The sequence below is a fragment of the Ochotona princeps genome, chromosome 29, assembly GCF_030435755.1.
Source record: "Ochotona princeps isolate mOchPri1 chromosome 29, mOchPri1.hap1, whole genome shotgun sequence".
In the NCBI taxonomy this organism is placed as follows: Eukaryota; Metazoa; Chordata; class Mammalia; order Lagomorpha; family Ochotonidae; genus Ochotona; species Ochotona princeps.
In genome coordinates this window covers 12,710,999-12,736,887 of record NC_080860.1, presented here as the reverse complement: position 1 = coordinate 12,736,887, position 25,889 = coordinate 12,710,999, and the positions used below count along the sequence as shown (strand labels likewise).

General features: G+C 47.9%; 1 protein-coding gene across 2 annotated transcripts in view; it reads right to left on the bottom strand.

The window, feature by feature from the left end:
- ANKRD13A (ankyrin repeat domain 13A) overlaps positions 1-25,889 on the bottom strand; it is a 29,785-nt gene that overhangs the window by 3,241 nt on the left and 655 nt on the right. Inside the window, exons 2-12 of one of the 2 annotated variants that reach the window (XM_058656553.1) lie at positions 15,781-15,913; positions 14,623-14,747; positions 11,591-11,636; positions 10,378-10,521; positions 9,250-9,439; positions 5,692-5,758; positions 4,308-4,389; positions 3,369-3,428; positions 2,520-2,655; positions 1,639-1,796; positions 550-663 (exon numbers count right to left, since the gene is read on the bottom strand). In XM_058656553.1, coding sequence (XP_058512536.1) covers positions 550-663; positions 1,639-1,796; positions 2,520-2,655; positions 3,369-3,428; positions 4,308-4,389; positions 5,692-5,758; positions 9,250-9,439; positions 10,378-10,521; positions 11,591-11,636; positions 14,623-14,747; positions 15,781-15,913 — 1,255 coding nt within the window. Of the gene's footprint in view, positions 1-549; positions 664-1,638; positions 1,797-2,519; positions 2,656-3,366; positions 3,429-4,307; positions 4,390-5,691; positions 5,759-9,249; positions 9,440-10,377; positions 10,522-11,590; positions 11,637-14,622; positions 14,748-15,780; positions 15,914-25,889 lie in introns of both variants that reach the window. The other variant, XM_004591935.2, reaches the window with a different exon arrangement.

Sequence of the window (25,889 nt, the reverse complement as noted above, 5' to 3'; positions counted from 1 at the left end):
GTCTGGGGTGTAGGGAAGGTGATGCACATGTATGATGTTGGTCAAAATGCACTGAACTGACACTGAATGCATCACATTATTAATCAATTATGTCCCAATGTCCTATCCACGAGACACCTGAGGGCTTAGCACACACACGTGCATGCGAGCACACACACACGCAATGCCATTTTCAAAGATTTTGAAGTAAATATTATGTTGTTCAAATACAGAACTGAGGACCTGGGACTTAGTTGGTTAAAAAGAAGCATTTTGTGATATGTACCTTAGTTGATTCTTAAAGATCCTCTGCCTTTTTAACACAAAGAGGGATCAGAGAGCTTCTCAATTCTGTAGAAAACGTGTGCATCTTTTCATTCTTTCTTCCAGCTCTGTGAAGCTCTGTCGGGTGTATTCTATTGGCTGTTTTGTTTTGCTTCATCTACACTAATTTTGATATTTTCTTTCATCTAATATAAAAGCCTACTACATAAGATACTCTAATTTCAAACTGAGTCATAAAATAAATGACTGTATATGTTTTTCTTAATTGCCAAACACTGGTTTTACCGGACTCAGCCTGGGTCCCTTCCACGTTCTGAGATGGAGATTCTTCGGCCGTGCTGCAGCCATTCACGTTGCCAAATGTAATCCGTGCGTTTAGGACATGGAACAAGGGAATTTCTAACAAAATAAACATGTTCATAAGTAAACGTTACTGAGGAGATTCAGAGCCATCACTTGCTGAGTGCCTAGTAGGCTAATACCATGCTGTGCCCATTCTGCAAGTGTGATGTCATTCCGTTCCCGTAACAGCCCTCCCCCATGTACAAATGGGAAACAGATTCAGAGTGAAACGCCGTCTTCTCAAACACAGAGAGTGAGGCACTAAACCAGCATTCAGTGTCATGAGTGCACACCCTTGACAATTAAGATTCCTCTGAGCCATATATATTATAAACAGTGGCATGTACACTGACTCCGGCCAAAGACATATGCATCTGCTGGCTTCCTCAATTCCACACTTGGAAAATTCATGTAAGCAAGCCTGAGATACTACTGAAACAATGAAAGGGGTCATGTTTTTTTCTGCTGCTTTATTTCCATTAGCACCATCTATAAAGAGAACTCTTGGGCTACCACTTTGGCATATCGGGTTAAGCCACTGGCCACAGCACCATATTGGTACCGGTTTGAGTCCCAGCAGCTCCACCACTATCCAGCTCCCTGGTTATGTGCCTGGGAAAGAAGTAGAAGATCGCCCAAGTGTTTGGGCCTCTGCCAACATGTGTGAGACCTGGATGAAGCTTCTGGTTCCTGGCTTTGGCCTGGCCCAACTGGGGACTGAACCAGCAGGTGGAAAATTTCTCTGCCTCTCCTCCTCTTCTCTCTCTCTAATTCTGTCTTTCAGATAGATAAACAGATCTTTTTTAAAAAAAATAAAGAGCAGAGAACTGTTGGCTAGAGATCTCCCAATTTTGACTTGCAAAGTGAACAAAGAATCATGACAGTTCTTTAAGGCAAATTAAACCAGAAGGTAATTCTGGTTTGCTCCACTGTGTCTACTGAATGCCACTTTGTGCCTCAAGTATTCCAGTGCCCCCAAACACATCCTGTCATCCGTGAAAACAGTTCCATCTGAGGAGTACTGGGGAGTACCTATCTTGACAGGAAATCCCGGGGGGAATTCCAGCTTGATGAAGTCTCTCAGCCTGGCGAAGTGAGCGCTGGTCCGGGCCATCAGGTCAATGATGGGAATGACCTGCTGCACGAGAGACAGGGGGAACTCTTCACACATCCACAGCATCGCTTTAAACCTGTGGGGTGCCACAAAAAGAAGCTGGGGCCGTCTCCACCAGGGGAGAGGAGCGGAGCCTGTTCTGCCTCCCTCCAGCCTCCCCAGCTCTCTTGAATTCTGAGCTACGGAGGTGCTAGAACCACGGGACTTCAGGCTGCTCTGCAATCTGACAGTGGGAAAATGGCCATGGCAGCAGCTTTACCTGAGAGCAAGCAAGAAGTAGGCTGTGGACACCGCAGCTATCTGAGCTGGTAAACAATAAATAAGGAATTCTTACCTCCCAGCTTTATCCTGCTTGAAAAGGGCCAAGGAAGAGGGCCACTGACTTGGTGCTTGTCAGATTCATTTAAAAATTATTTTTCCTGTGAGAGTTTGGTGCAGCAGTTGGCTTGCTGTGTTGCAGCCCTACGTCTCAAGTTGGGAGTGCCGGGTTCAAGTCCCAGGACCTCTGTTTCTGAACCAGCAGATGGATGGCTTAAGTTCTTGGTTCCTGACTCTGCCTGGCCCAGTCCTGGCTATTGTGGGCATTTGGAAAATAAGCCAGCAGATGGAGGATCTCTTCTTCTCTGTCCCTCTTTGTTTCTCTGTCTCTCTGCCTTTCAAATAAGATGGACACAAATTTCTAAAGTACATACATCTTAAAGAAAAGGGGCAGAGCAATGACTGAATTTAACACCATGTGATCAGTGTGACTTCTGAGATAACCCCTAACCTGCACATAGCAGCTGGACCTCTCTCTTACTTTTGTGTTCTAATTGTCAGCTCCTTCGGCCTTCCAATGTCCCTGTCCTTCAAGTCAAACTCCTCGTCGAAGTACTCGTCAGGCGTGATGGCTGTCGGGTTGTTGGCGGTCGCACATTCCGTGGTGAGGTCCTGCCAAGGACAGAACTCAATCAGAATGCCAAAGCCCCTACCATATCCAGTCTCTGAGGTAGGTGGCCACGCTAACCAAATATGGAACAGCAAGTTCCTAGCAGTACCCTTTGTGAACTAAGTGACCACACAGAACATCGGGAAAGCTGGTCTCAAACTATCTGGCAAGCCTGATGGATGTCTCTACTGCAATATATTTCCCCAGCTCTCCTTTGCATGTTTACCTGCAAGTTACAGAAAAGGGGGAAGGAGGAAGACAGGAGGTAAGGGAGCTATGGAAGACTTGGAGTTTACCCTCCAGCTCTGCCCTTTTCTGGCTTGGTTTGAGCAGGGCCATTTCATCTTTCTGACCCTCACAAGCATTCACTGTATGGAATCCATGCAGTTACCATGATGCCCCAGTAGGGTGCTCTGTTACAATTACAATAAAAAAATCTTGATTTCCAAATTCCAATGTTATAGAGATGCCTCTAGTTATAATGGGTGGAGATAATGTATTAGGCTTCTAGAATCCCCACCACCACTTCTAAAAGCTTTCCTTTCAAAAAGCCTCCTCCATTTCATCTTCCTCTGATTGAATCCACCCAGTTCTGGCTTGGGTGTACTGATCCTGTTCCAGTAAATGACCTGTGCAGGGCCCACTAAATGCCAGCACAAGAACAGGGAAGTCATCTCCTTTCACCAAACTGCACCAAGAGCTTGGGCCTTTAACTTACCCCTTGTGCACCAAACTGGTGTTCCACTGTTCCCAACAAAGATTCCAGAGGATTCCTGTCCGCTACAGAGGGGAAGAAAGTTCAGTGTGTGACCTTGCATCTGACTTGTGGCTACAGAATTATACATCCCGTCTTTAAAAGTCTCTGATCTAAGCCACCTGCACGAGCGAATCCATTTATGGACAGACTGATAAAGTCATCCATCCACAAAAATGCTAAGCCAATTCAGCCTATGCCATGTGCTTTTGAGCTGGGCACTCTGAATCAGAGTAACAGCTACACGAAATAAGGCAGAATACTGGCAAGAGCCAGGATTTAGGATCCTGATCCTGCCTTGACCTGTGTGTGATCTGAACTTCAGCGCCACCCATCACACTGGAGTTATGGTAACTAACACCCCACCAGGTTCCCACCCCAACACACACACACACACACACACACACACACACACACACACACACTGTGTGCACTGTTCTAAAGGGTTGCAGGTAGAACTCGCCTGACCTTCCCAGGAAATCTAAAGAAGGTGGGGTCACCTCCATTTCACCATGAAGGAAATCCAGAGGCCCAGCGGGTGACTGCCTTTCCAGGGCCACAGGGCTGGGAGAGCTGCCGTACGGCAGACGCGTGCTAGCACCAGGCAGCTCAGCGCTCACTGTGCATCATAACGGGATTGCATCACTCATCCCAGTGATAAATGGCCTCCAGAGTCCTTCTCTATAACTTTTTTTTTTTTTGACTAAATCCAGCAAAGTGTTCTTCATAAACACGAATGGCTTTAATTACAGCTGCAGCCAAATGGGGAAACCTCTCCCAGAAATGAGTCAGACGAAGGACGTTTTTATATAAAAGGAGGTAGGGCTAGGATTGGCAGCCCCTAACCACTTTAACCCTCAGCTCTCTGGAGCGGACAGAGGCAGGAGGGTGGCAGGGGTGATTACCTTTGTATCGCTTTTTCTCCTCCTCCGTCAGGTGTTCTGTGCGTATTTTGGTTATCACACTCACATTGTTCACTGTATAAACCTTGAGAGATGTGTACAAAGGAAAACAGTGACACAGGGAAATCAAAACTTGCAACATACGCATAGCAAGAGCAAGAATGCTGAAGCAAAAGGAAAAATAAATCAGCAAACTAAAAATGAGAAATGGTTAACAATCATGAGGCTCCTTCAGGGATAATTATAAGCTACCAACTTTCAGCAATGCATCAGCAGTGACTTTCCCTCTCTGACAGTTTTAACAGGAAGAGGAAGATCTGCTGTGTCTTCTACCTGCCCCTTTTGTTGCTGAGCTCAAACGCCTTGCAATTCAGGCAGCCCACCTAGGTTTCTCTTGTACTAAGGGACCCCCAAACCTCTATCATGCACTTCTACTGATGTGTGGGGGATCGTGTAAGAGCTCCGACAGCCACCTAACTGGGCACGAAGAAGAACACAGGCTCTGTAGGCCTGTGAGATTTCTGGAAAACCGGCAAGTCACTATTGCAAAGGGGCATTTCCCGTAGGACCAAAACAAAAGCCCTGTAACTGCCAGAATGTGTGTTCTATTGATCACCAAGGACAACAGAGAAGGACGGTGGGCTGGGAAATCAAGTACAGGAGTGAACACAGAGCTGACTGTATGTACCAGATGGGGATGCCCAATGCTCAGAGCTGCAGAAAAGGCATACTTGGCGCCAGGGTGACTGTGGCTCAATGCGTCCTGCTGAACGTTGATTTCAGCTTTCGCTGCTCTCGCAGAGGCCACTAGGGGGCTCTGCAGCACCTGGCTCCACCGCTGCAGGCCATCCATCCAGGCAGGACTGCAGACCTAAGGAAAGGCTAGCAAAGGGAGTCTTCCAGCCAACCAAGTGCCAGGGGACTTGAGGCACCAACTGCCGTCTCCACTAACACAAGCATGAGGTCATGTGAATGGGCTGGGAGCCTGCTGGTTACAATCAGGCCCATCCAAAACAGTGGAGGTGCATAAAAGCTACCAAATAATCTTTTTTTAAAAAAAAGATGAATACGTGTTTAAAGTCCAATCCATTCCCTTTTTTAATTAAAAGAATGACTGGCTTGGCTGGCATTCCTGCTGGGACTACTGGTACCTGTACTCATTTCTCTACAACACTGTTTCCCTTTGGCAAGGCTAGAGACCTCCTGGGGACATGCTACCTCATGTTCTCAAAGTCCAATGCGCTAAGAAGTCCAAGTGAGAGACACAGTAGACAGGACTCATCCCCCGAGCATCTCCATGGCATAGATGCATGAGAAACATCTCAACAGATCCCTCATTTGCACAGAAGCTACAGAGCTGAATTAAATCTTAAGAGTTGCCTTTTACCTTTGCTTCGTAACCATTAACAACTTCTGCTTTATCTGTCCTCCAGCCCCAGAATCCGGATTTAGTTCTGATAAAAAGTGAACACCACAAATTGCTACATGTACAATATGCCATTCAGATCCATCCCTGCAGCCTTTATTGCTTTTCCCCCCCAGTTTAAGTCAGCGAAGGACACTTGGAAATCGGGTCCTATTGTCCTCGAAAGGATACTTGCAATGACAGATGGCTTAGGCATCCCCCACCCTCACCCACAGTTATTAATCAATTAGCCTTACTCCAGGCAAAGAAAGTCTCAACTCTTGGCGGCTTTACAAAAACTGCTAGCATTGGGGACAAAGGTGGCGACGTTTATTGGACAGCTGTCTTCAAGCAGTGATTGAAGATGACCAAGGTCCAAGGCAGGTCGGGTGACAGCGTTTATCTGGGGCATCTAAACTGCGGGCCTGCGTGTCAGCTGCCCCGGCTCCACAAGCAGCTACCTCTCCATCAAGGCAGCTTAAAACAAAGAAGCATGGACCAGGTGACTCCTGGCAGGGACTAATTTCTGTGGCTGTGGCAAGCTGCTCAGAGAAGTCACGACCGCCTGCAGACAGCCTGGGAAGCCTGCATGTGTCGGGTCTGATGCAGCAAGACAAGACTGTTTGAGGCACTTTGTCAGACCAGCTGCTGATTCCAGTCCCAAGCACCAGCATTCCAGCCACAGCTGCAGGGCTGGAAATGGGCCCCACAACCCGGTCATCCCACTCAGCTTACTCCTGAGAAAAAGGCCTTCAGAAACCAGGCAGGCACAGCCACGAGCTCCGCCGGGGTTCTCAAAGCACCTGGGAGATGGTCCCAGCCAGCAGAGAGCCCTGCCCAGTCCTGCCCTTTGTCTAGGGCATCACACCCTAGCTCCACACGGCCCCGTGCAGGCCAACAAAGCTCTGACCTGAGTGAGGCAGGAGGCAACAGGGACCAGTGGCACATTAGCCGCAGTCACGGGGAACAGATGTGCGCATTTGCATGTTGTGGATCTACACGGTGGCCTTTGCGTCTTAATGGGATTTGGCGGATGAGATTGGTCCAGATGGGGCATGAGGCATTGTCTGTGTGCATTTCAGCCGGGAAAGCAGAGAGCCCAGAGCTGCAATCATCCTTAGTTGTCTACCATTAGTGCAACATGACCCCACAGAAGGAGAGAAAGGAATCCTGAGGGAACTGCACCAAATGCTAGTTTTTTCCAATGGACACTTTAGAAACAAAATACCAGACATGAGGGCAGGAGGTCAGAGACCCCCACCTGGCTGTTCAGTAAACCACAGCTCCCCATTAGTCACTGATTGTTGAGGATCAGAATAGCTAACGAATTTCATGCTCAACTTCTTGGCTTTGCCTAAGCCATTTGAAGTTTATTCGGTTGGTTGGTTGGTTGGTTGGTTTAGGGGGGAAGGGGGGAAGTCCTAGTTTTCTGGCACTTCCACAGTCTTCTAAGGGACTCAAGGATGATGCCACCTGATCCCGTTGTCCCTCATGTATGTCAAGAAGGCAGAGCTGCGCTTGGCTCCCTGGGATTAGCTAAACACCTCACAGCATCTTCCTCTGCTCTGTAGCAATCCTGGCTGCCTCCTGCCTTCTGCATTTCTACTCTCTGCCAGCATTTTGGTTTCTAATTTCCATGTCTGCACACTGCCTTCAGCTACCTTGGCTCTAGATGAGCTCTGTTCGCAGAGGCAGGTGGGGACAATGACTTCCCTCTTGTGCCGTCTGCAGCTCTGCCCATATCCTCCATGGGGACCCCAAGCACCAAAGACCACTCAGGAGGTCTCTGTCCTGGTGGCAAAGCTGTGAGGGTGGCTGGGATGTTGTCTTTGTGGTGGGCACAGCAGAATCTTCCAGAGAAGAGAAAAATCCAAACTACAATCAGAAACCACATAATGCAGGGTAAAAATTCCTTAGGGAATGGCATTGAATCACACAAGTATGAGGCTTCAGGCACAGTTGAGAAGGAATGGACAAAAGTGACTGTCAGGAACGGGGAGAGCCATACCTTACACATTCAATCTGACAGCCACTAACACCTCTGGTTGGAGGTGGAGGTGTACACTTTCTGTAGCAGCAAACCTCACCCTAGAGTGTGTCTAAAGTCCTTGCTCCCACATGTGAGTTCCATAAAAAAAAAAAGTGGCTATCTTCCAAAAATTCTCAGCAAGCCAAGGAAAGTTGGCTTGAACTATTTGAAACCCCTGGGACCAAACACACGGTATGCCTTCCTCAACACAAATGGAATGTGCTGTCCTTACCCATCAGTGCATTGTGGGGTAGAGGACTTGGGCAGCTCTGCCTTGAGCCGCATCCCTCCCCATGATGTCCTGGAGGCAAGGACTTCAGGAACTGCCTCTCGACATGACTACTGCTTATTTCCCTCTAAGAAAGGAAGCTGGTGGGACAGAGCTGCTTGCCCAAAGTTGTAGAGTTACCGAGCAGCCCGGTAAAGGCACCCAGTTCTTCCCACTCTCCTTACTGGTAAGCCATAGCAGTGTGGCCGTCTTGTGCACAGAGGCCCTGGCTGATCACGTCCCCTCTGCCTGCAGAGGCACACACTGAAGGCTGGACAGGTCTTCCCAGGAGCCTCCCAAGGAAAGCCATGATGAAAGGGCTACCCGGCACCCAGCGGGCACCCGGGTCTTACAGCTTTTTCCACTGCTACAGTGCCCTGGCTGCACAGAGTTGTATAAATAGGAGGAAGGGGACCCTTTAAATCGGAGTAACCACTTAATGTTCTATCAGAAGTGAAGAGAGAAAGAGAGCGGACATCACATTCCCTAACAGCCAAGCAAGCCTGCCTTCAGGGTTAGATATCTGTCTTAGATGAGGTTGTGCTGCTGTGGTTTGCAGAGCATTGGATGTGACATCCTGGGCAGATATGAAGGGCTCTTGTGGGCTGCCTCTGTATAGTGTGTCCCATGGTAGGAACACGTCGACCACAGGCTGTGACCGCCTCTGCTCCCTGAAGGATCAGAGACCCTCAAGGCCCATGCTGTGACCCAGGGGTCCATGCCAGTGACAGCATTAACCAAGGCTCTGCCTCACCAAAGAATTCCCCTCTGAGTCTGCAACTCAACTCCAGGACCCCTCCAGATGCTCACTGCAGGGCTCACAGGCGGCCAGAAGAAGTATGATCAGCTGTGCAGTGTGTGTGATTTAGACTAATAGCATCAGTACTGAATTCAGTAGTGGGTCAGTTCTGTCTTCTGGAAACTCAGAGCTCTTAGTGTGGGACAAGGGAGGGTTGTGGACCCACAGACACCAAAGCCAACGTCAGAGTCAAGTAAAATCCACTAGAGAGGGCCCATCAAAGAATATGAAAGACACTTCTCCAAGACTTGGCCAGTGTACAGTCAAAATGCAGCTGACAAGTAGTTGCTCTTTTGTTACAGATCAAATCTTAAAACCCCCTAGCATTTATTATATAGGTATAAAAAGAAAAAACCCAATTCACAGATAACTCGTTACTACACGCATATCATTAAAGATGGCACTATGGGACAAGAAGTTAACATTGAGAGTCTGAGTTCATACCTTTCAAAAGCGATATTTTTAGTATCGAGGCTGGTGTTAATGACCGGGCTCGTGAGCCGCCTCTCAACTTCCCTGCTTTTTGGCTTCATCAGGTCTAGAGTGAGGCGCTCCATTTCTTGGGAAAGGTCGAAGTGTTCAGTGGTGACCACTTTATCATCATGGTTGACTTCCATGAGCTCTGCCCAGTTGTCTATGTGGTAGAAACGAGGGAGGAGCTAAGCGCAACGCAAAACAGGGAGCTTTCCTACCCTACAACGCGTCTCCATCACACTCCTCTTCCCAGGTGCTGTCTGGTCCAACCCAGAGTACCGACTATCCCTCACCTGGCTATACAGGATTTTCTAGCCAGCTTCCCACCATTCTTGAGAGACTATGGGCTATCTTCCCCCAAAGATGTAGAATTTTGCTTTCTTTTTGGTATCCTTTGTTAGCAACGCATTTCACTTATGTCCTTTAAGAATTAACATTCATGGGCCCAGCGCAGTAACCTAGCAGCTAAAGTCCTCACTTTGCACGCTCCGAGATCCCCTATAGGCACTGGTTCTAGTCCCGGCTGCCCCACTTCCCATCCAGCTCCCTGCTTGTGGCCTGGGAAAGCAGTCGAGGATGGCCCAAAGTCTTGGGACCCTGCACCCTCAAGGGAGACCCAGAGGAAGCTCCTGACTCCTGGCTTTGGATTGGCTCAGCTCCAGGCATTGCGACCGCCTGAGGAGTGAACTATTGGATGGAAGATATTCCTCTATCTCTCTTCCTCTCTGTATATCTGACTTTACAATAAAAAAATAATAACACTCATCATGAAGACAACATCCCCCACTGAGTGAGCAGTGCCATTTCTTTCTCTTTGGGCTCCTGATTACTGAGGAGATGCAGGACTGAAGACCTGGACTGCAAGGCTCAGAGACTGAGACAGGCCTGTGTCACAGGGAAGAGGGTTGGAAGGAGGATGACATGTGCCAGACAGGTAGCCAGGAAAGAACTATGATAGGGAGAGAGCTAACAGGAAGAACCAAAAGCCAAGCCCTAGATCAGAGACAAAGAAGACACAAGGATGTGAATGCACTGTGATGGTTCAAGGTCGCCCTGTCATTTAGCCTGAGCAGTGATGATGACATCAGAATTACTCACCTTCTCCCTTAAATATAAAACTTCGCCTCCCTCGGATCCAGCTCATGTTTTCAAATCCCAGCAATGTGATATCGACACGCAGTTTGGCACCACTTTTCCAAATCCGACACACATCATTAGGGCATATCCTGGAGACCAGGGGCACTGGGGAGAGAAGTGTACCACTGAAGAGCAGTGGCACACTCAGCCTGGAGAGCTGAGTGCTGAGCTCTCACGGAAGGAGGAAAGCAGCAACAAGGCGACTGGTGGATAGAACTAGACTTCCTAGCTCTCACTTACTACTCACCAAGTCCCTCCTACAAAACACAACTGTACCTTCTGTTGCATTCGTCAGAGGGAACTCCCAACAAGTTTCCCGAGAGAAGTCTCCATCCGGAAATGAACTCCACTCCTTGCTTCCCACCAGGGCTAGAGCGTGCCCATATGGCCTTTTATACTCAGATGCTACTCCCACCCACAGAGCTGCACCCTTTTACAAGGTCATGGCCACCCTTCAAAGTCCCAAATCCCAAAGTCCACTGCTAGTTAACAAAACCCAAAGCCGCAGTGGCTGTTCACATCAGGACGCAGGTCTTTGGGGTCCCACCAGAGTTTCTTTTTTCCCTCATGGACATGTTGCATTACAAACAGGGTCTTTCTGCCTGGAAGTGAAGTTGACTGAGGCCATGAGAGGCAGGGGTTATCAGGAACCAACACAGTAAGAAAAGAATGTCTACAGAAGGCAGACTGCCAGGCAACTCCCTTACAGTAACATCAGAAGAAATACAGCTATTTTGTGAAAAACCCTTGTGAGAGTCACCTCAGCTTCTTTCTTAGAGTAATGGGTTTACCAGAACAGTGCTAAGCTACATGTGGAAATGGGTACCCTGAGGAGCTGTACTCTCTGAGATTTATGCAATGTCAGGCAACATTTTCAAAGCCGATGATACAGACAACTGTCAGCTGAGAGCAATGACAGATGGCTGCTTCCTGTGCTTATGGGAGCTTGGGGCAAAGGGCTTCGGCATGTGGGAAGGACTAGAAGAACGCTCAGAGTACAGACAGCAGGTGCTTAGGCCGGGCTTGGCGGGGGCTGCCTTTCCTCATTCTTCTCTATGTGTCTTGAAGATTCGTTTTAAAAATGCATGTAAGGGTTCTAAGAGGAAAAAGAAACCAGCATTCTGGTTGGGTTAAGGCAGAAACAGCAATAAATTTGAAACCCCCAGGCACTCACCCCAGCTGGTGAACTCCCATTTCATCTGCACATAGAAGTCCGGGGCCTAAGGAACAGAGGTGGAAAACAGATTGGTGCTGTTAGCTAAACACAAACGTAGCAGGCATTAGTATGAGCTTTAAAAAAAGAAAAATTGAGAGGCCTGTGCATTGACTCAACAGGGTAATCCTGCACCTCAGAGGGCTAGCATCCCAAGTGGGTCCCAGTTTATGTCCCTGCTGCTCCACTTCCCATCCAGCTCCCTGCTTGTGGCCTGGAAAAGCAGTCGAGGACGGCCCAAAGCCTTGGAACCCTACACCCATGTAGAAGATTAGGGAGAAGCTCCTGGCTCTTGCTTTTGGATTGGCTCAGCTCCAGCCATTGTAGCTATTTGAGGGTAAACCAGCAGTTGGACGATCTTTTATCTCTCCCAATCTCTCTAAATCTACTTGTCAAATAAAAAATATATGTATTTTTTAAAAACTGAAAGAACAGAGGAAGTATTAAGAAACAAAGCTCAAACCCATTGAAACAAATATTCTATATGCAGGCTGCTATTTGATCTCGATATGAAGTACGTCGACAGGAATGCTAACAGAAAGGAGCACACAGAGGGCCCTGAAGTCAAAGCTGATTTGGGGGCTCCTAGCAGTAGCAGAAAGGTGAGCCTGGGAAGATGGACTTAAGGATGGCCAAGCAGTGGGACAGCAGAAGTCTATTCTAAGCAAAGAGAAGAAAGGTCAGTGGCAACCCTCCTCGGCAGAACTTGACCATGAAGGTGTTCTGTGCTAGCCAGTGCTTCCTGTACGGACCACCCTGAGCCTCACAGGGGCTGCCAGACAACACTGCCCTCGGAAGTGGACTTCCCTCCAGTTCACAGACTTTGCCCCACTTTTCTCTTCCACTTTTCGGATCTGAAGCCTCACACCACCAGGGCTGCCCTGTTGAGGACTGCTTGCTGTGCCAGCATCACACAGAAGGCACTCCAGGAGCTACTCAACAAGGCCAACAATCCTCCTACCAAGAGGAATGCTACTGGTGCTGGGTATTTTTCTGTGTCCCTCCTGCCATTAAAGCTTTGCTATAGTGTTTACAAAGGCACCAGATCGCGAGGGGAGAAGGCCAGGAACCCACACAGGAGACACGCCAGCCAGGGTTTCAATGACAACCAAGAGGGGCTGATATGAAAGGCTGGTGTGTGTTATAAGGAGACAGTGTTCTAAGGCCAGACATCCACAACAGCATCTAGTGCCACCAAAGCCTACACATCATTTATGGGCCATCTAGAGCTTCTAATCTAGAATACATTTCATGTAGCCTGCTGCTGTGAATCAATACAGGTGAGAACAAAATCAAAATCCTTTATAGTGGAATTTTAAAATGAAGGGCGATTCCATGTTTAAGTCATTTACTGCTTTGTCAAATGGACAAAATGATATTTGTAGTTCCTCCCACAGTTATCTTTGCATACACATAAATACAACCTTACTCTTAACAATACATACCACCATCCCACATCTCATGGAAGGTTCCATTACAGTACATGGGAAATGAAGATCTTGGGCATGACTTAGCCTGAGTGTCACAAAATTTTTAGGAAGGTACTCAATGCGCAATGACTATCTTGCTTACCTCAAAGCTGTTTTCATCAGAGCTACGGGATTTTTCTCAAGAGATATGTTTTGACTCAAGTTGCAAAGACTGATTTACCTAGCAAATATCTTTGGGGTTATTTGGGATAAGTCACTTCTGTGTCTAAGTTGAGAATGAACACGATCGCTTCTCGGCCTTTTGGCTAAGATTACGTGAGAATGAACATGAAAATTGCTGATTTCGGGCCCGGCGGCGTGGTCTAGCGGCTAAAGTCCTCACCTTGAACGCCCCAGGATCCCATATGGGCGCCGGTTCTAATCCCGGCAGCTCTACTTCCCATCCAGCTCCCTGCTTGTGGCCTGGGAAAGCAGTTGAGGACGGCCCAATGCATTGGGACACTGCACCCACGTGGGAGACCCGGAAGAGGTTCCAGGTTCCCGGCTTCGGACTGGCGCGCATCGGCCCGTTGCGGCTCACTTGGGGAGTGAATCATCGGACGGAAGATCTTCCTCTCTGTCTCTCCTCCTCTGTGTATATCTGGCTGTAATAAAATGAATAAATCTTAAAAAAAAAAAAAAAAAGAAAAGAAAATTGCTGATTTCTTGCCTCCCTCTGCCCAGAGAGAATGTTGAGATGGGTCTTTCAAATAATAAAGAAAGCTGTATATGTATCATACAATGGATCTTCGTATAGAAGGCAAATAAACTGCCCAAAAGCCAAGGATTGTAAAGGAAGGCAGTGGACCAGAAGCTGCAAAATACCAACGAGTAGACATGATAAAGGTGGCAGGAATGACGTCGCTGACTCCCGAGCTGCAGTAAGCCTGAGCACTCACTGACACTTGCTGTAACTGCCTCAAGGTCATCTCTGCACAGGGTGCTACTTTTTCTGCTGTTGAGATTTATCTGTTTTCTTGAACAGAGAGACAGATAGATGGACAAAGAGCTCCCTCTAATATTTTATTCCCCAAATGCCCCCAGTAGCCAGTGCTCAGCCAGGCCAATGCAAGGAAGCAGGAACTCCATCCCAGTCTCGCCTACTGGTGGCAGGGACCTGGGTACTTGGGTCATCATTTGCTGTCTTCCTGCATGGCACCTTAGCAGGGAGTGGACTGGATCCGAAGTAGAGTGGATATAACCTGAGCTGGGCATCCCAAATGGGATGCAGGCATCTCAAGCACTAACTTAACCTGCTTCACCATAATACCCGCCCCTTAAATCATCACTCTTTAAATAGCACCTGGAAGGATTTAATCCCAGTGACGTGGAAACATGATTTGTGAAAGACCCTAACAATGAGTTAGAAAGATGAGAAGTGATGCTGTTTGGTGCTGAGGCCCTACAGGCTGCTCACGACTCACTCAAGCAAGGCACACCCAGCACAGCTGTCACATGGTGTCCCCAGTTACTGCAACGCCACTCATGCTCAAGTCCTGGCAGGAGACACACGCTTGCGGGTACCTCGAGAATCTTGTGCAACAGCTCAGGAACTCCCTCGAGGGCCATGGACGTGTTGTGGTAGTCTCGATGCTGAAGAACCGTGTACACCATCTCGGGGTCGCCCGTGCTCACAGCCTCGTGTAAAACTGGAAGGCAAGAGGGGGCACACACTGGTCACTGAGGACGCTCCTACTTCCTGACAAAACATTACAGCCTGTCCAGAGGGGATCTCTACAGATCAAAGGGGACGATTGCTTGCTTCAGGGGAGGGCTGGCTGCGGTCCCATCCGCCCTGGGACGAGTCTGGCTTCTGACTGCTGTTTTCAGCTAACAGAAAAGGAAAGCTAGCCCAGCACTCCGCCAATCGCCTCTTTTCCATGTGCTGTCGACTCCCCTCCAACTGCTGGCTCTGACAGTGTGCTCGGAGAGCTGGCTTTGCCTGTGCAGTCATACAACAGTAATGACAACAAGATCTAACAGACAGGGTTTGTGCCTATGAGTGCCCTTGCTCGGTCAATACAAACTACTCCAACCATTTGGCACAGCAGGGAAGATGCCACCTGGAGAGGCCTTCATGCCCTACAAGAGTGACTGAGTTCGAATCCCGGCTCTGCTCCTAATTCCAGGCTCCTACTGATTGGTATCTTGCTGGGGAGGCAGTAGGGGATGACCAGAGTACTTAGGTCCCTGCCACCCATGTGGCACCCCTTGACTGAGTTCTAGCTCCTCACTTTCAGCTTGGTCCAGTCCCAGCTGTTGTGGTCATGTGGGAAGTAAACCAGCAGACGGGAGATTTGTCTCTGATTGCCTCTAAGCTGTGACCAATAGTAAGAGAGTTTACAAAAGCCTGAAATCCCAGGATTTCACCAGAAAAAAAGCATTTCTAGCCATTTGTGTGTGTGTGTGTGTGACTCAGTGGTGGCACCACCATCACCACCAAGGGGAAGCTTGTGCAAACTCTGGGTTTGCACTAACAGCTACTCCTGGCTGAGGAAACACTGCACTGCACATCAGCCTCCCACCTCCCCAGCTCTCACATCCTCACCCCTGCTCGGAACCCAGGAGAGCAAAGACCTATGAGAAAGATGATGGCAAGGAAGGTTATGCCTTGGACTGGCCTCTGTTCAGAAGGGCAAACCCCTTGGAGCGGCTTTTAAATTCTTTTAAAGGGAAACTTACCTGTCCATCCCTGGCCGTTTTCTTTTGTCACATCTGCTTTATGGCGAAGCAGGACGCGAGCAGATTCCAGATGTCCCAAAGAAACGGCAAGATGCAGCAAGGTTCGACCTCGTGGGTCCAGAGCCTCCACATTCTGCAAAGGAAACACCGGTGTTGATATAACCGGGTGTACTGCACAAAAATGTGGCCCTGTGCTTCAGGAACACATGCAGTAAAAGCAAACAAAACGGGGGCCAGCACGGTGGTGCAAAGGATGAAGGCCGCTGGCAATGCCGGCATCCCATAGCAGAATATGTGCTTCGGAAAGGCAGTGTGTGATGGTCCAGGTCCTTGGGCTCCTGCCAACCATGTGGGAGACCTAGACAAAATTCCTGGCACCTGGCTTCAGCCTGGTGTGGCCCCAGGTATTGTGGACGCTTGGGGAGAAAAAAATCAGTGAAAAGACCTCATCTTTCTGCCTTTGTCTTCCAAATAAATAATTTTTTTAAGTTATACACATTAATTACAGCAACATATGCAAAAAGATTTGTCTGCATGGGTGAATTACGAATCTGAGGACTATAAATACAGACAACAGTTGCTGAGTTCCTCTTTCTATAAAGTGAGCAATTGAATAAGCCTTGGTGCAAGGCCTCAGATCATGCAACACAATCTTGAGCCCTTAATGACGCTCAAATTGAGTCCAAATAAGGCCAGGGGCTTTTATGAAATGCCTTCACCCGCACACTGAGAACGTAGGGGATTTCTCAAGCCCATATCAGCATTCAGGTCTAGAACAGGAAGTACAAAACTGTGATCAAAACTCAAAAGTACAGAAGTTAATTTGGGTCAGAATAAAACTACATTTTCTGGCTAGAATCCCACCAAGACACTGCTCATGTTGTGTGCTGAGTTTTCAACACTCTGAAGCAGCACACAGACCCTGGCACAAACTGTAGGTCCCACAGACAATGAACATGATTGAGTGGGTACACATGAAAATGTATGTTAGAGAAGGGAGCAGGTGTTGGGCAATGGGTTAAGCCACAGCCTGCATTGCTGGCAATGGATCAATCTCCCTCTTACTTCACCCTGCCTCCTGCTTTCTCTCCTACTCTGTCATTCTACCTTTCAAACAAATCAATAAATCTTTAAAAATACAGGGCAAGGCCCAGCGTGGTAGCCTAGCGGCTAAAGTCCTCTCACCTTCCATGTACCAGGATTCCATATGGACGCTGGTTCTAATCCCAGTGGCTCTGCTTCCCATCCATCTCCCTGCTTGTGACCTGGGAAAGCAGTCAAGGACAGCCCAAGCCTTAGGAACCTGCACCCATGTAGGAGATTCAGAAAAGGCTCCAGGCTCCGGGCTTCAGATCAGCACATCTCTGGCTGTTGTGGCTGCTTAGGGAGCGAATTAGCAGACGGAACACCTTCCTCTCTGTCTCTCCTCCTCTCTGACTTTCCAATAAAAATACAATAAATCTTAAAAAAAATACAGGCCTGGCATTGAGGCATAATGGTTAAGCCACTGTCTGTAACACCGGCATCCCATATGAGCATCAGCTAGTCTACTTCTAATCCAGTTCCATGTTAATGTACGTGGGAAAGCAGTGGAGAATAACCCAAGTCCTTGGGCCCCTTCCTGCACGTGGGAGACCCAGATGAAGCTCCTGGCTTCAGCCTGGCCCAGTCCCAGTAGTTGTGGCCATTCAGGAAATTCATTCAGTGGATGGGATCTCTTTTATCTCTCTCCCCTTTGTAACTCTGCCTTTCAAATACATACAGTAAATCTGAAAGTCGGGAAAAAAGAAAGGAAGGAAAGGAGAGTAGAAGAGAGGAAGAAAAAGGGAGGGAGGGAGGGAGACAGGGTAAGTATTTTTTACCTGCACTGTTTGGGGCCAGAAGTGTTTCAGAGTTCATAGTTTCTTGGATTTTTTTTTTTTTTTTTTTTTTGAGTACTTGCCTAGATTTCCCAGTTGAGCATCCCTAATCCAAAAATCCAAATTCTGTGAAACTGAAACATGACAGGTTTTGAAGTATGTTGGGTTTCAGAGTGTCTAATTAGGAATGCTCCACCTATAATTGGTTTCTTAAAAACAAACAGGCTATGAACCTAAAAAAAACAACCTTGTTTGGAGTTTAGCAGGAAAGAATCAGCCAAACTCCTTATCTACCTTCTTACAGATGACATAAATGGAATATTTTCTTACCTGGCCACTAAAAAATGTTAGGATTGGCTCTCTGCCTGTCTGCTGGCCTCCCAGGAGGTGGTAAGGTTGATCACAGCAGAGGGCAAGCTGCTTAGAGCAAATCACACCTCAAACAGAATCAAGGGCTCAGAGTGAAGATCACTCAGGTGGCTGAGCAGCCCTCAGGTCGGATGTGCAAAAACCAAGCAAGCACCTTGTGAACCTCTGCTGTTTGGCACTCAGAGGTACAGGTCCTACAGGGCAGAGAGCAGCGTGTGCTGGGTGGCGCAGCCTCTCTCCTCAGGGTCTCCAGTACCTGTTTCCTTCCTCTTGCAGTAGAGGGTCGGATAGGTTGGGGGAAACAATGCTTCGTGATTTAAATCCAAGAGGTGGGGGCGGGCCTCTGGGAGGCAGCATGGGACACGCTTGTCCCATATCAGAATGCCTCAGCTCAGGTTTCAGCTTTGCTCCTACTCCAGTTTCCTGCTCAGATGAGAAGCAGCAGATGGTGGCTGAATTGGGTCCCTGCCACTCACATGGGAGACTCACACTGAGTGCCTAGCTCTCGCTCCTAGCCCTGGCAAAGTCCAGGCTGGTCCAGGTATCTGGGAGTAAACCAGCTGGTGGGAGTTCTCTGTCTCTGTCAAATAAATGAATGAATAACTGAAAAAAAAAAAAAAAACAAAAAACTAAAAGGAAACAAAGATTAGAAGGGAAATATCTGAAGTAGAGAATAGAAAAATAGAAAAAACATCAGTTAGCATTTTCAAAAGGTCAGCAAAATACCACCACCAACAAAAGACCCAAGTCAAGGAAAATCAGAAATGAAAAAGGGAATAACACCAATTCTTCAGAAGTAAAAAAAGGATTATGAAAGAATATTACAAACTGTATGCCAAAACAAATTAGAAAATTTAGGTTAAAAAAGACATAAGCTAGAAAAAACAACTTAAGAAATAGAATATCTGAGTAAATTTATAATAACCAAAGAGAATGAATCAATAAATTAGAAACTCCCCACCAAGAAAAAAAATGTCCTGTCAGCTTTACCATGAATTCTAGCAAACATTTAAGGAGTTGATAATAATCTTTTATGATCTCTTCCAAGACAGAAGAGAAAGAAAAGTTTTCCATCTTACTTTAAGAACTCAATATTTTTTAAAAAGACCCCAATATTAAAAAAAGAACCCAGTATTATCCTGAGGACAAATGCATCACAAGAAAAGAAAACTACTGACTAGACTCTCTTAGCAATATGGACACAAAAACCCTCAACAACATACAAGGAAACCAAACCCAACAACATATAAGAAGGGTTATTGCATGATATGAGCAAGTCTGATTTATCCTGTGAGTACAAGAATGGCTTAACATCTGATAATGAATGTTATATGTCATACCCATACAATAAAACACAAGGTCTTAGCACTAGTTACAGAAAAACTAGTTGGCAAACTCTAACACCAGTTCTTCAAAGAGTATCTGTGAAAACTCCACAGCTAACATCATCCTTGGTCACAGTCCTCCCAAGATAAGGAACAAGGCAAGGAGGAGGTCCTCTCTCCACACCTCTGTACATACTGCACAGGATCCCACCTGGGCAACGGGGCAAGAAGCACAGAGTAGCCAGAGTGCAGAGGAACAACTCCCTGGCTGTAAAACTCCCTGGCTGCGCTGAAGACAGGACTTCATTTGCAGAAAATCCTAAGGAGTCCACAAAAAAAAAAAAAAAACACCCTATTCGAATAAACGAATTCAGCAAAACTGCAGGAAACACAACCAGTAGGAAAAAAAAAAAAAAAATTGTATTTCTATATATTTGTAACAAACAACTTAAACTAGAATTCAGAATTTGCTGATATCGCGTACAGTGATTAAGACACTGCTTGGAATCCCCACATCCCATATCAAGGTACCTGCCTTCAAGCCCCAGCTTCTCGGCTTCCAACTCCTGCTTCCTGCCAACAATGAACAACCTGGCAGGCAGCAGCAGCTGATGACTCACAGTTGGCCACCCACATGGGAGATGCACACTGAATTCCAGGTTCCTGGACTCAGCCTGGCACAGTCCTTGCTGTTGGAGCATTTTCAGGAGACAACCAAGGACATGGAAGATCTCCATCTGTTTGTCTCTGCCTTTCAAACTATAAATAAAATTTAATTTAAAAAATTACATTTATTGGGCCCGGCACAGTAGCCTAGTGGCTAAAGTCCTTGCCTTACACATGCCAATATCCTATATGGGCACCGGTTCTAATCCCTGTAGCCCCACTTCCCATCTGGTTCCCTGTTTGTGACCTGGGAAAGCAGTCAAGGACAGCCCAAAGTCTTGGGGCCCTGCACCTGCGTGGGAGACCTGGAAGAAGCTCCTGGCTCCTAGCTTTGGATCAGTTCACTCCAGCCATTGCGGCGATTTGGGAAGTGAACCAGAAGATGGAAGGTTTTTCTGTCTTTCCTTCTGTCTGTAGATTTGCCTTTCCAATAAAAATGAATAAATCTGTAAAAATATGTTTATGGGATCAAAAAGGGTAAAACATCTAGGAAAACTTTACAAGTGAAAATACAAAGGTTTCTCTGAAAAGTATAAAGCACTGTTGAAAGAAGTGAAAGGCAATTTAAAGAAATGGCAAAAACATTGCAAGGTCATAGATACCCTAAATACAATCCCTATTTTAAAAATTCCAGCCCGAGTTTTTCAGAACCTGACAAGCTGATTCTAAAACTCAAATGGAAATGCATCGAAACCAGCATAGCCATACAAACGCAGCACAGCCACCCAGAAAGAGTGAATTTTAGGGACCACATTTCCTACTTTCAATGAAACTATGGAAATCAAGGCAGCGTGGCACTGGCAGCAAGACAGACACACAGGTCAATGGGATGTTAAGAGTCCAGAAATAAACCCACACATTTATAGTCAACTGATTTCCAACAATGGTTCCAGAATAAATCTTTGGAAAAGAATAGCTGCTTCAACAAAGGCTGCTTGACAGGCCAATAGTCATATGCAAAAGACTGAAAATGGCTCAAAATGGATCATAAACCCAAATAAATGCACAAACTACAATGACTAAAAAAACCCAGTCCTCTTCGAAGAAAGCATAAAAGTCCATTTTCGCAGGGATAATGCATGGAGCATTTAATAAGCCAGTGCTTGTTACGCAGGCATCCTATATGGGAGCACTGCTTTGAGTTGCAGCTTCTCCACTTCCAACCCAGCTACCTGTGAATGCCTGGGAGTGGAAGTGCTTTCCCAGGCCACAGTGCTTTGGGCCAGTAGAAGATGGGTCCTTGGGTCCTTGCCAGCCATGTAGAGACTCGGAAGAAGCTCCTGACTCCTGGCTTCAGATCAGCTCAGCCCTAGCCATTGTGGCCACTTGGGGAGTGAACCAGCAGATGGAAGATCTTTCTCTCTGTCTTTCCTTCTGTGTGTAAATGTGCCTTTCCGATTAAAACAAAAAAATTTTGAGAGAGAGAGATCTTCCATCTGCTGGTTCACTCTTCAAATAGCCACAATGGCCAAGATTGGGCCAGCTTTAAGTCAGGAGCCAGGAGCTTCATCAGTAGACAACAGTGTGGGCCCCAAGTAAACTTCGTTATGTGCATTCTAATGCATAAAATGAAAATATCATCTGGATACTGTTTGATAAGTTGCTTAATTTCTCTTGAGTTTCACTTTAGTAACTTACAAAATGGGATTAAAAAAAAAAACACCTACCTTTGAGTTCTTACAGGGGTAAAGGCCTTAACTTAGCACAATGCTTGACACCTCAGTAAGCACTAAGAATTCGTTCTTATTACCATCCACCCACACCGGGTAGTTTCATAGAAGCTGTCACTTTCTTCCTAAAAGAGATGTGCTCTAATTGTATCACAGCACCTAGTGCGGCCTGGGATCTTCTGACCAGCTGATACTAGTATAATAACAAGAGCTCTCGGAGGTTTACAGAAACTCACGTTCAAGGCTGATCACTCAGGATTTTCTTTTCCCTTCTTCAGCCATGAGCTGTACTGAATTGGTGTCCCAAGAGGAGCCAAGGACTTCCGAGCACCCTCCCATTTGCTCATTTCCGTCAGCCCTGCTTTCTTGCTCAGAACAGCCCGTGGTCCTCCGGAGACAGTCACTGCCCCAGCCCCAGGTTTGCTGATTCTGAAGACCCACTTCCCACACCCAGCTTCCCCACTGGTTCAGGTGCACCTCCACCTGCTCTGTGCCTGGGAACCCAGCATCCAGGATGCACTCCCATCAACTCGGGGATCTGCCAGAAGAAACCCTCAGATCCGTCTTCTGGCTCAGGCTACCCTGGTTCTGTGTGTCATTGGCCCCCTTTTCTTAGACAGGAACAAAAGCCTCAGGTCGAATTCCTAACGTGAGCCCACGCCCTCGGCAGCCAAGGAGGCGCCCGCGGGGAGTAGGAGGTAGGCGCTGCATCTTGGGTGCCCAGTCCTTGGCTCACTGCAGGCTTCCAGCCAGAAAGCACCCATCTGAACGTGCGCCCCAGTGGCCTCCCAGGGCCTGCCTCAGGCGGCAGCGAGAACCCCACCATGCTTCTCTCTGAGGCTGCGGGCTTTGCTGCTGCCTGGATGCTGTGCTTTCCCCTGCTGGCTTCCCAGTGGGGGATGAGGCTCAGGACTCACTGCACCTGCTGTCCTCTCCCCCGCCCAAGCCCAAGATCTCTTCCCTGGACTAAGGTGAGCCGAGTCACCTTGACATGGGTCCCCAGAAATCTTCGATCATTTATTTATCCCCACGTCGGTAACAAGGCCAAAAGGGTTTGATGACACCTCTCTAGCTCAAGGACATGACCAGAACATGAATAGTTTCAACTTCAACAACCGCCTCTTGATCATGAAAGTGCTGATGGATTAAGAGGCACTTTATTAAGTGCCTCTGCTGAGCAAATACTGAAGGCCTGCAAGCAGCTCAGAATTGGCCAAGCTGTGCTGGCTGTTGGCACTGGGGCTCTCTCACACACACACACACACACACACACACACACAGAAACCTGTGCTTATCTCTTCCTCAGGATACACTTGACTCTCTTCCTGCTGCTGTTCCTGCAACAAAAGAAAATTCTACTTTTCAAGTCTCCCTCACATGACACCGAGACAAGGTACAAAGCAGCAAAAAGCAGCTAACCAAAGCCTTTAGGAGAAACGGCTGTTTTTAACTGCTGAGAGACAAGAATAATTACTTGAAGATTTCTGCATTTGAGAGTCAGAGTGACAGCAAGCAGAGAGAGAGATGGAGAGAAATTGATTTCCATCTGCTGGTTCTTACCCGCTACTACCTGCAATTGCTAGGGCTGCGGCCTGGCGGAAGCCAGAAGCCAGAAAGTCCACCAGGTCTCCCACATGAGTGACAGGAACCCAAGCCCTTGGGCCATCATCTGCTATCTCCCTGGATTAACAGGAAGCTGGATTGTAAATGGAAGCCAAACACGATCCCATGCCCAGTGGACTGGGATGTGGCCATCCCAGCAAGGGTTTAACCACCGCACCACAATGCGTGCCCTCTGATAGGCACATTTGGTTCATTGTGCACCCAATAGCTGTTCTTTGCAGGAAATTGGGCCAGATGGAAAAGCAGCTCCATTCTTGGGTTTATAAATGCTACTAGGCTAAGAGCAGCAGCCCCTGGTGTGCCATCCCAGCCCCTTCCACTGGATGCCTGCACCTCTGATCCATTCTCTCCCCTGCTCTTGGGAAATGGAGGTGGCGTTTTTACTGAAAGGCGTGGTGCAACCGGAGTGACAACACTGACTGGGCGTGCCACATAGCCCCCTCCACTCTGGTTTCTTCCATCTCTAAGATGAGACTCCTGACAGTACCCACTGCAGGGGGTGGGTATGAGACCACACAGGGAACACCTGGGCACAGAACCCTGCCAAAGAGTAAGCTGTGGGCGCCCACATTCACCGTTCTTTACAGGCAAGCAATAGCAGCAACAGCCACTCGCCATTAAACCCAGCTGCCTCCAGGTCCCAGAGGTGATTGCCTGTTGCCCAACCCACTGAGGAGCCAGAGAAATAGGAAAGCAACAAAATAGTTCCTGCCATGGGTTTCAGTGACATCAGGGATCGCCCTCTTGCCCCTGAAACGGATGACATCATGCGCAGAGCCCAGTCAGAAATGAAAATGCAAGGTATGTCTTATTCAACAATAGCTAAAAAGTTGCCAGGTAGCGACAGGGAGCCTTAAGGCAAGTCGGAAACCCTCGGCACAGGGCAACATGGAGCCCTATGCAAATACCCCATTAGACCCCTTCCACGGCCAAGTTGGGAGTACACGGTCCAGTCCAAAGCTTGCCCACTCAAGAAGTTCTAGATGAACGCACCACAACTCTTCCCCAGAGGGAACCCGTAAACTATGAAGTGAGTCACAGTGAGAACCAGGAACAGGACTTACAGACAAGTGACAGCAAATAGGACTGTTATTCCTCCATCTCCCCTAAAAGTCCTCCAGGAACATCAGCTGCTAACGTCCTTCCCATTTTTTTTTTCAAGGTAAAAGGCAGACAGAACTTTCAGTGAGTGGTTTCTATCACAGTCTGCAGGAAGGAGACAATTCAACTATGTCACTCTTAGGGTGAGAAGCCAGGACTTGGTTCTGGTTCTCCCACAAGCCTCCCGTGAACAGGAAGCTGGTCCCCAAGTGCACCTTAACGAGGAAGCTCCAGCCCCATGCCTCACTTGATATTTCTACTCAACGTTTGCCAAGCTGGGCAGCCATGCCACAGATGCTGACAAATCTGAACGGCTCATCTACAAGACGCTTTAGCTGAGATGAAGTTGCTCAGGGAGTGAGCAGAGGATTCCCTCGGAGCCACGCCATGCCAAGTGACAGACTGGGAATGAAATCAGCAGGTGAATCATCGTGGCTGGGGCATGTCTCCTCATCACTTTAACTTATATTCAATAGTGGCCTTGCCATCTAATGAAGAGCACTGCCTTTTCTTCTATCTGGGATTCCCTGTCAAGGGCATGGCAAGATCCAAACACCTATGGCAGGTGGGAAGCACACAGCTCAAGCTGGGGGACACTGCCTGGGCCAGAGAAGACCAATGCTCCTTCTAAAACGGCGTGGTGACTGGGGCCCACATCACTCTGTGCGGGAGCTGTCTCGTGCACTGTAAGGTGCTGAGTGGCATCTCCGGCCTTCACCCACCACATGCCAACAGCACCCACTCCCCACTTGCCACAATCAAATATGTCCCCATCTATGGGCCAAATGTTCCTGGCGTAGGGGGTTAGGGAAAGAGAAAGGTAACTTCAACCAAGAACCACTGATTCAGAGACAAAAAAAAAAAAAAAAAAAAAAAAAAAAGCCTAGCAATGGCAGCGCTGTGATTTACAATAGAAGGGGCTTAAGGAGCCCAGGCGCCACCGTGGATGAACCCTCAAACCCCCACAGAGCCAAATCCCCATTACACACACACACACACACACTGGGGAGTTTGTTAAAACACCAGCTTCCCAGCCCCCACTCCAGACCTCGGATGTGCCCCCATCAACACTAAAATCCTCAATTCCACAGATGCAAAGTGGGCCCCGGAAGGAAAACGCCTGGCCCAAGGTCACAAGCTCCAGTTAGAACCCAGACTTGAAAACCAAACCAGCCCTTCCCCACAAACGCCAACCCGACGAGGGAGGGTGGGTGGATAGGGTAAGGGTGGATGTGTGGGGGTCGTTTTTGCGCCTTGGGAGGCAATGGAGCTTTAATAACGATGAAGACGGTGCTTCGGTTGACTGGCCTGGGTTATAAACACCCCCACACACACACACACACCCCCCTCCCATTTAATCTTTATTAGAGGGAGGCGGGGTCGGGAGCCTCAGTTTCCTTCCATTCCTGTAAGGCGGAATGATAAAACCAGCTCCCACCGCAGCGCTCTTCCAAAGGTTGGGAGGAATGATGGTCCAATAAGACCCCTCGACGCGG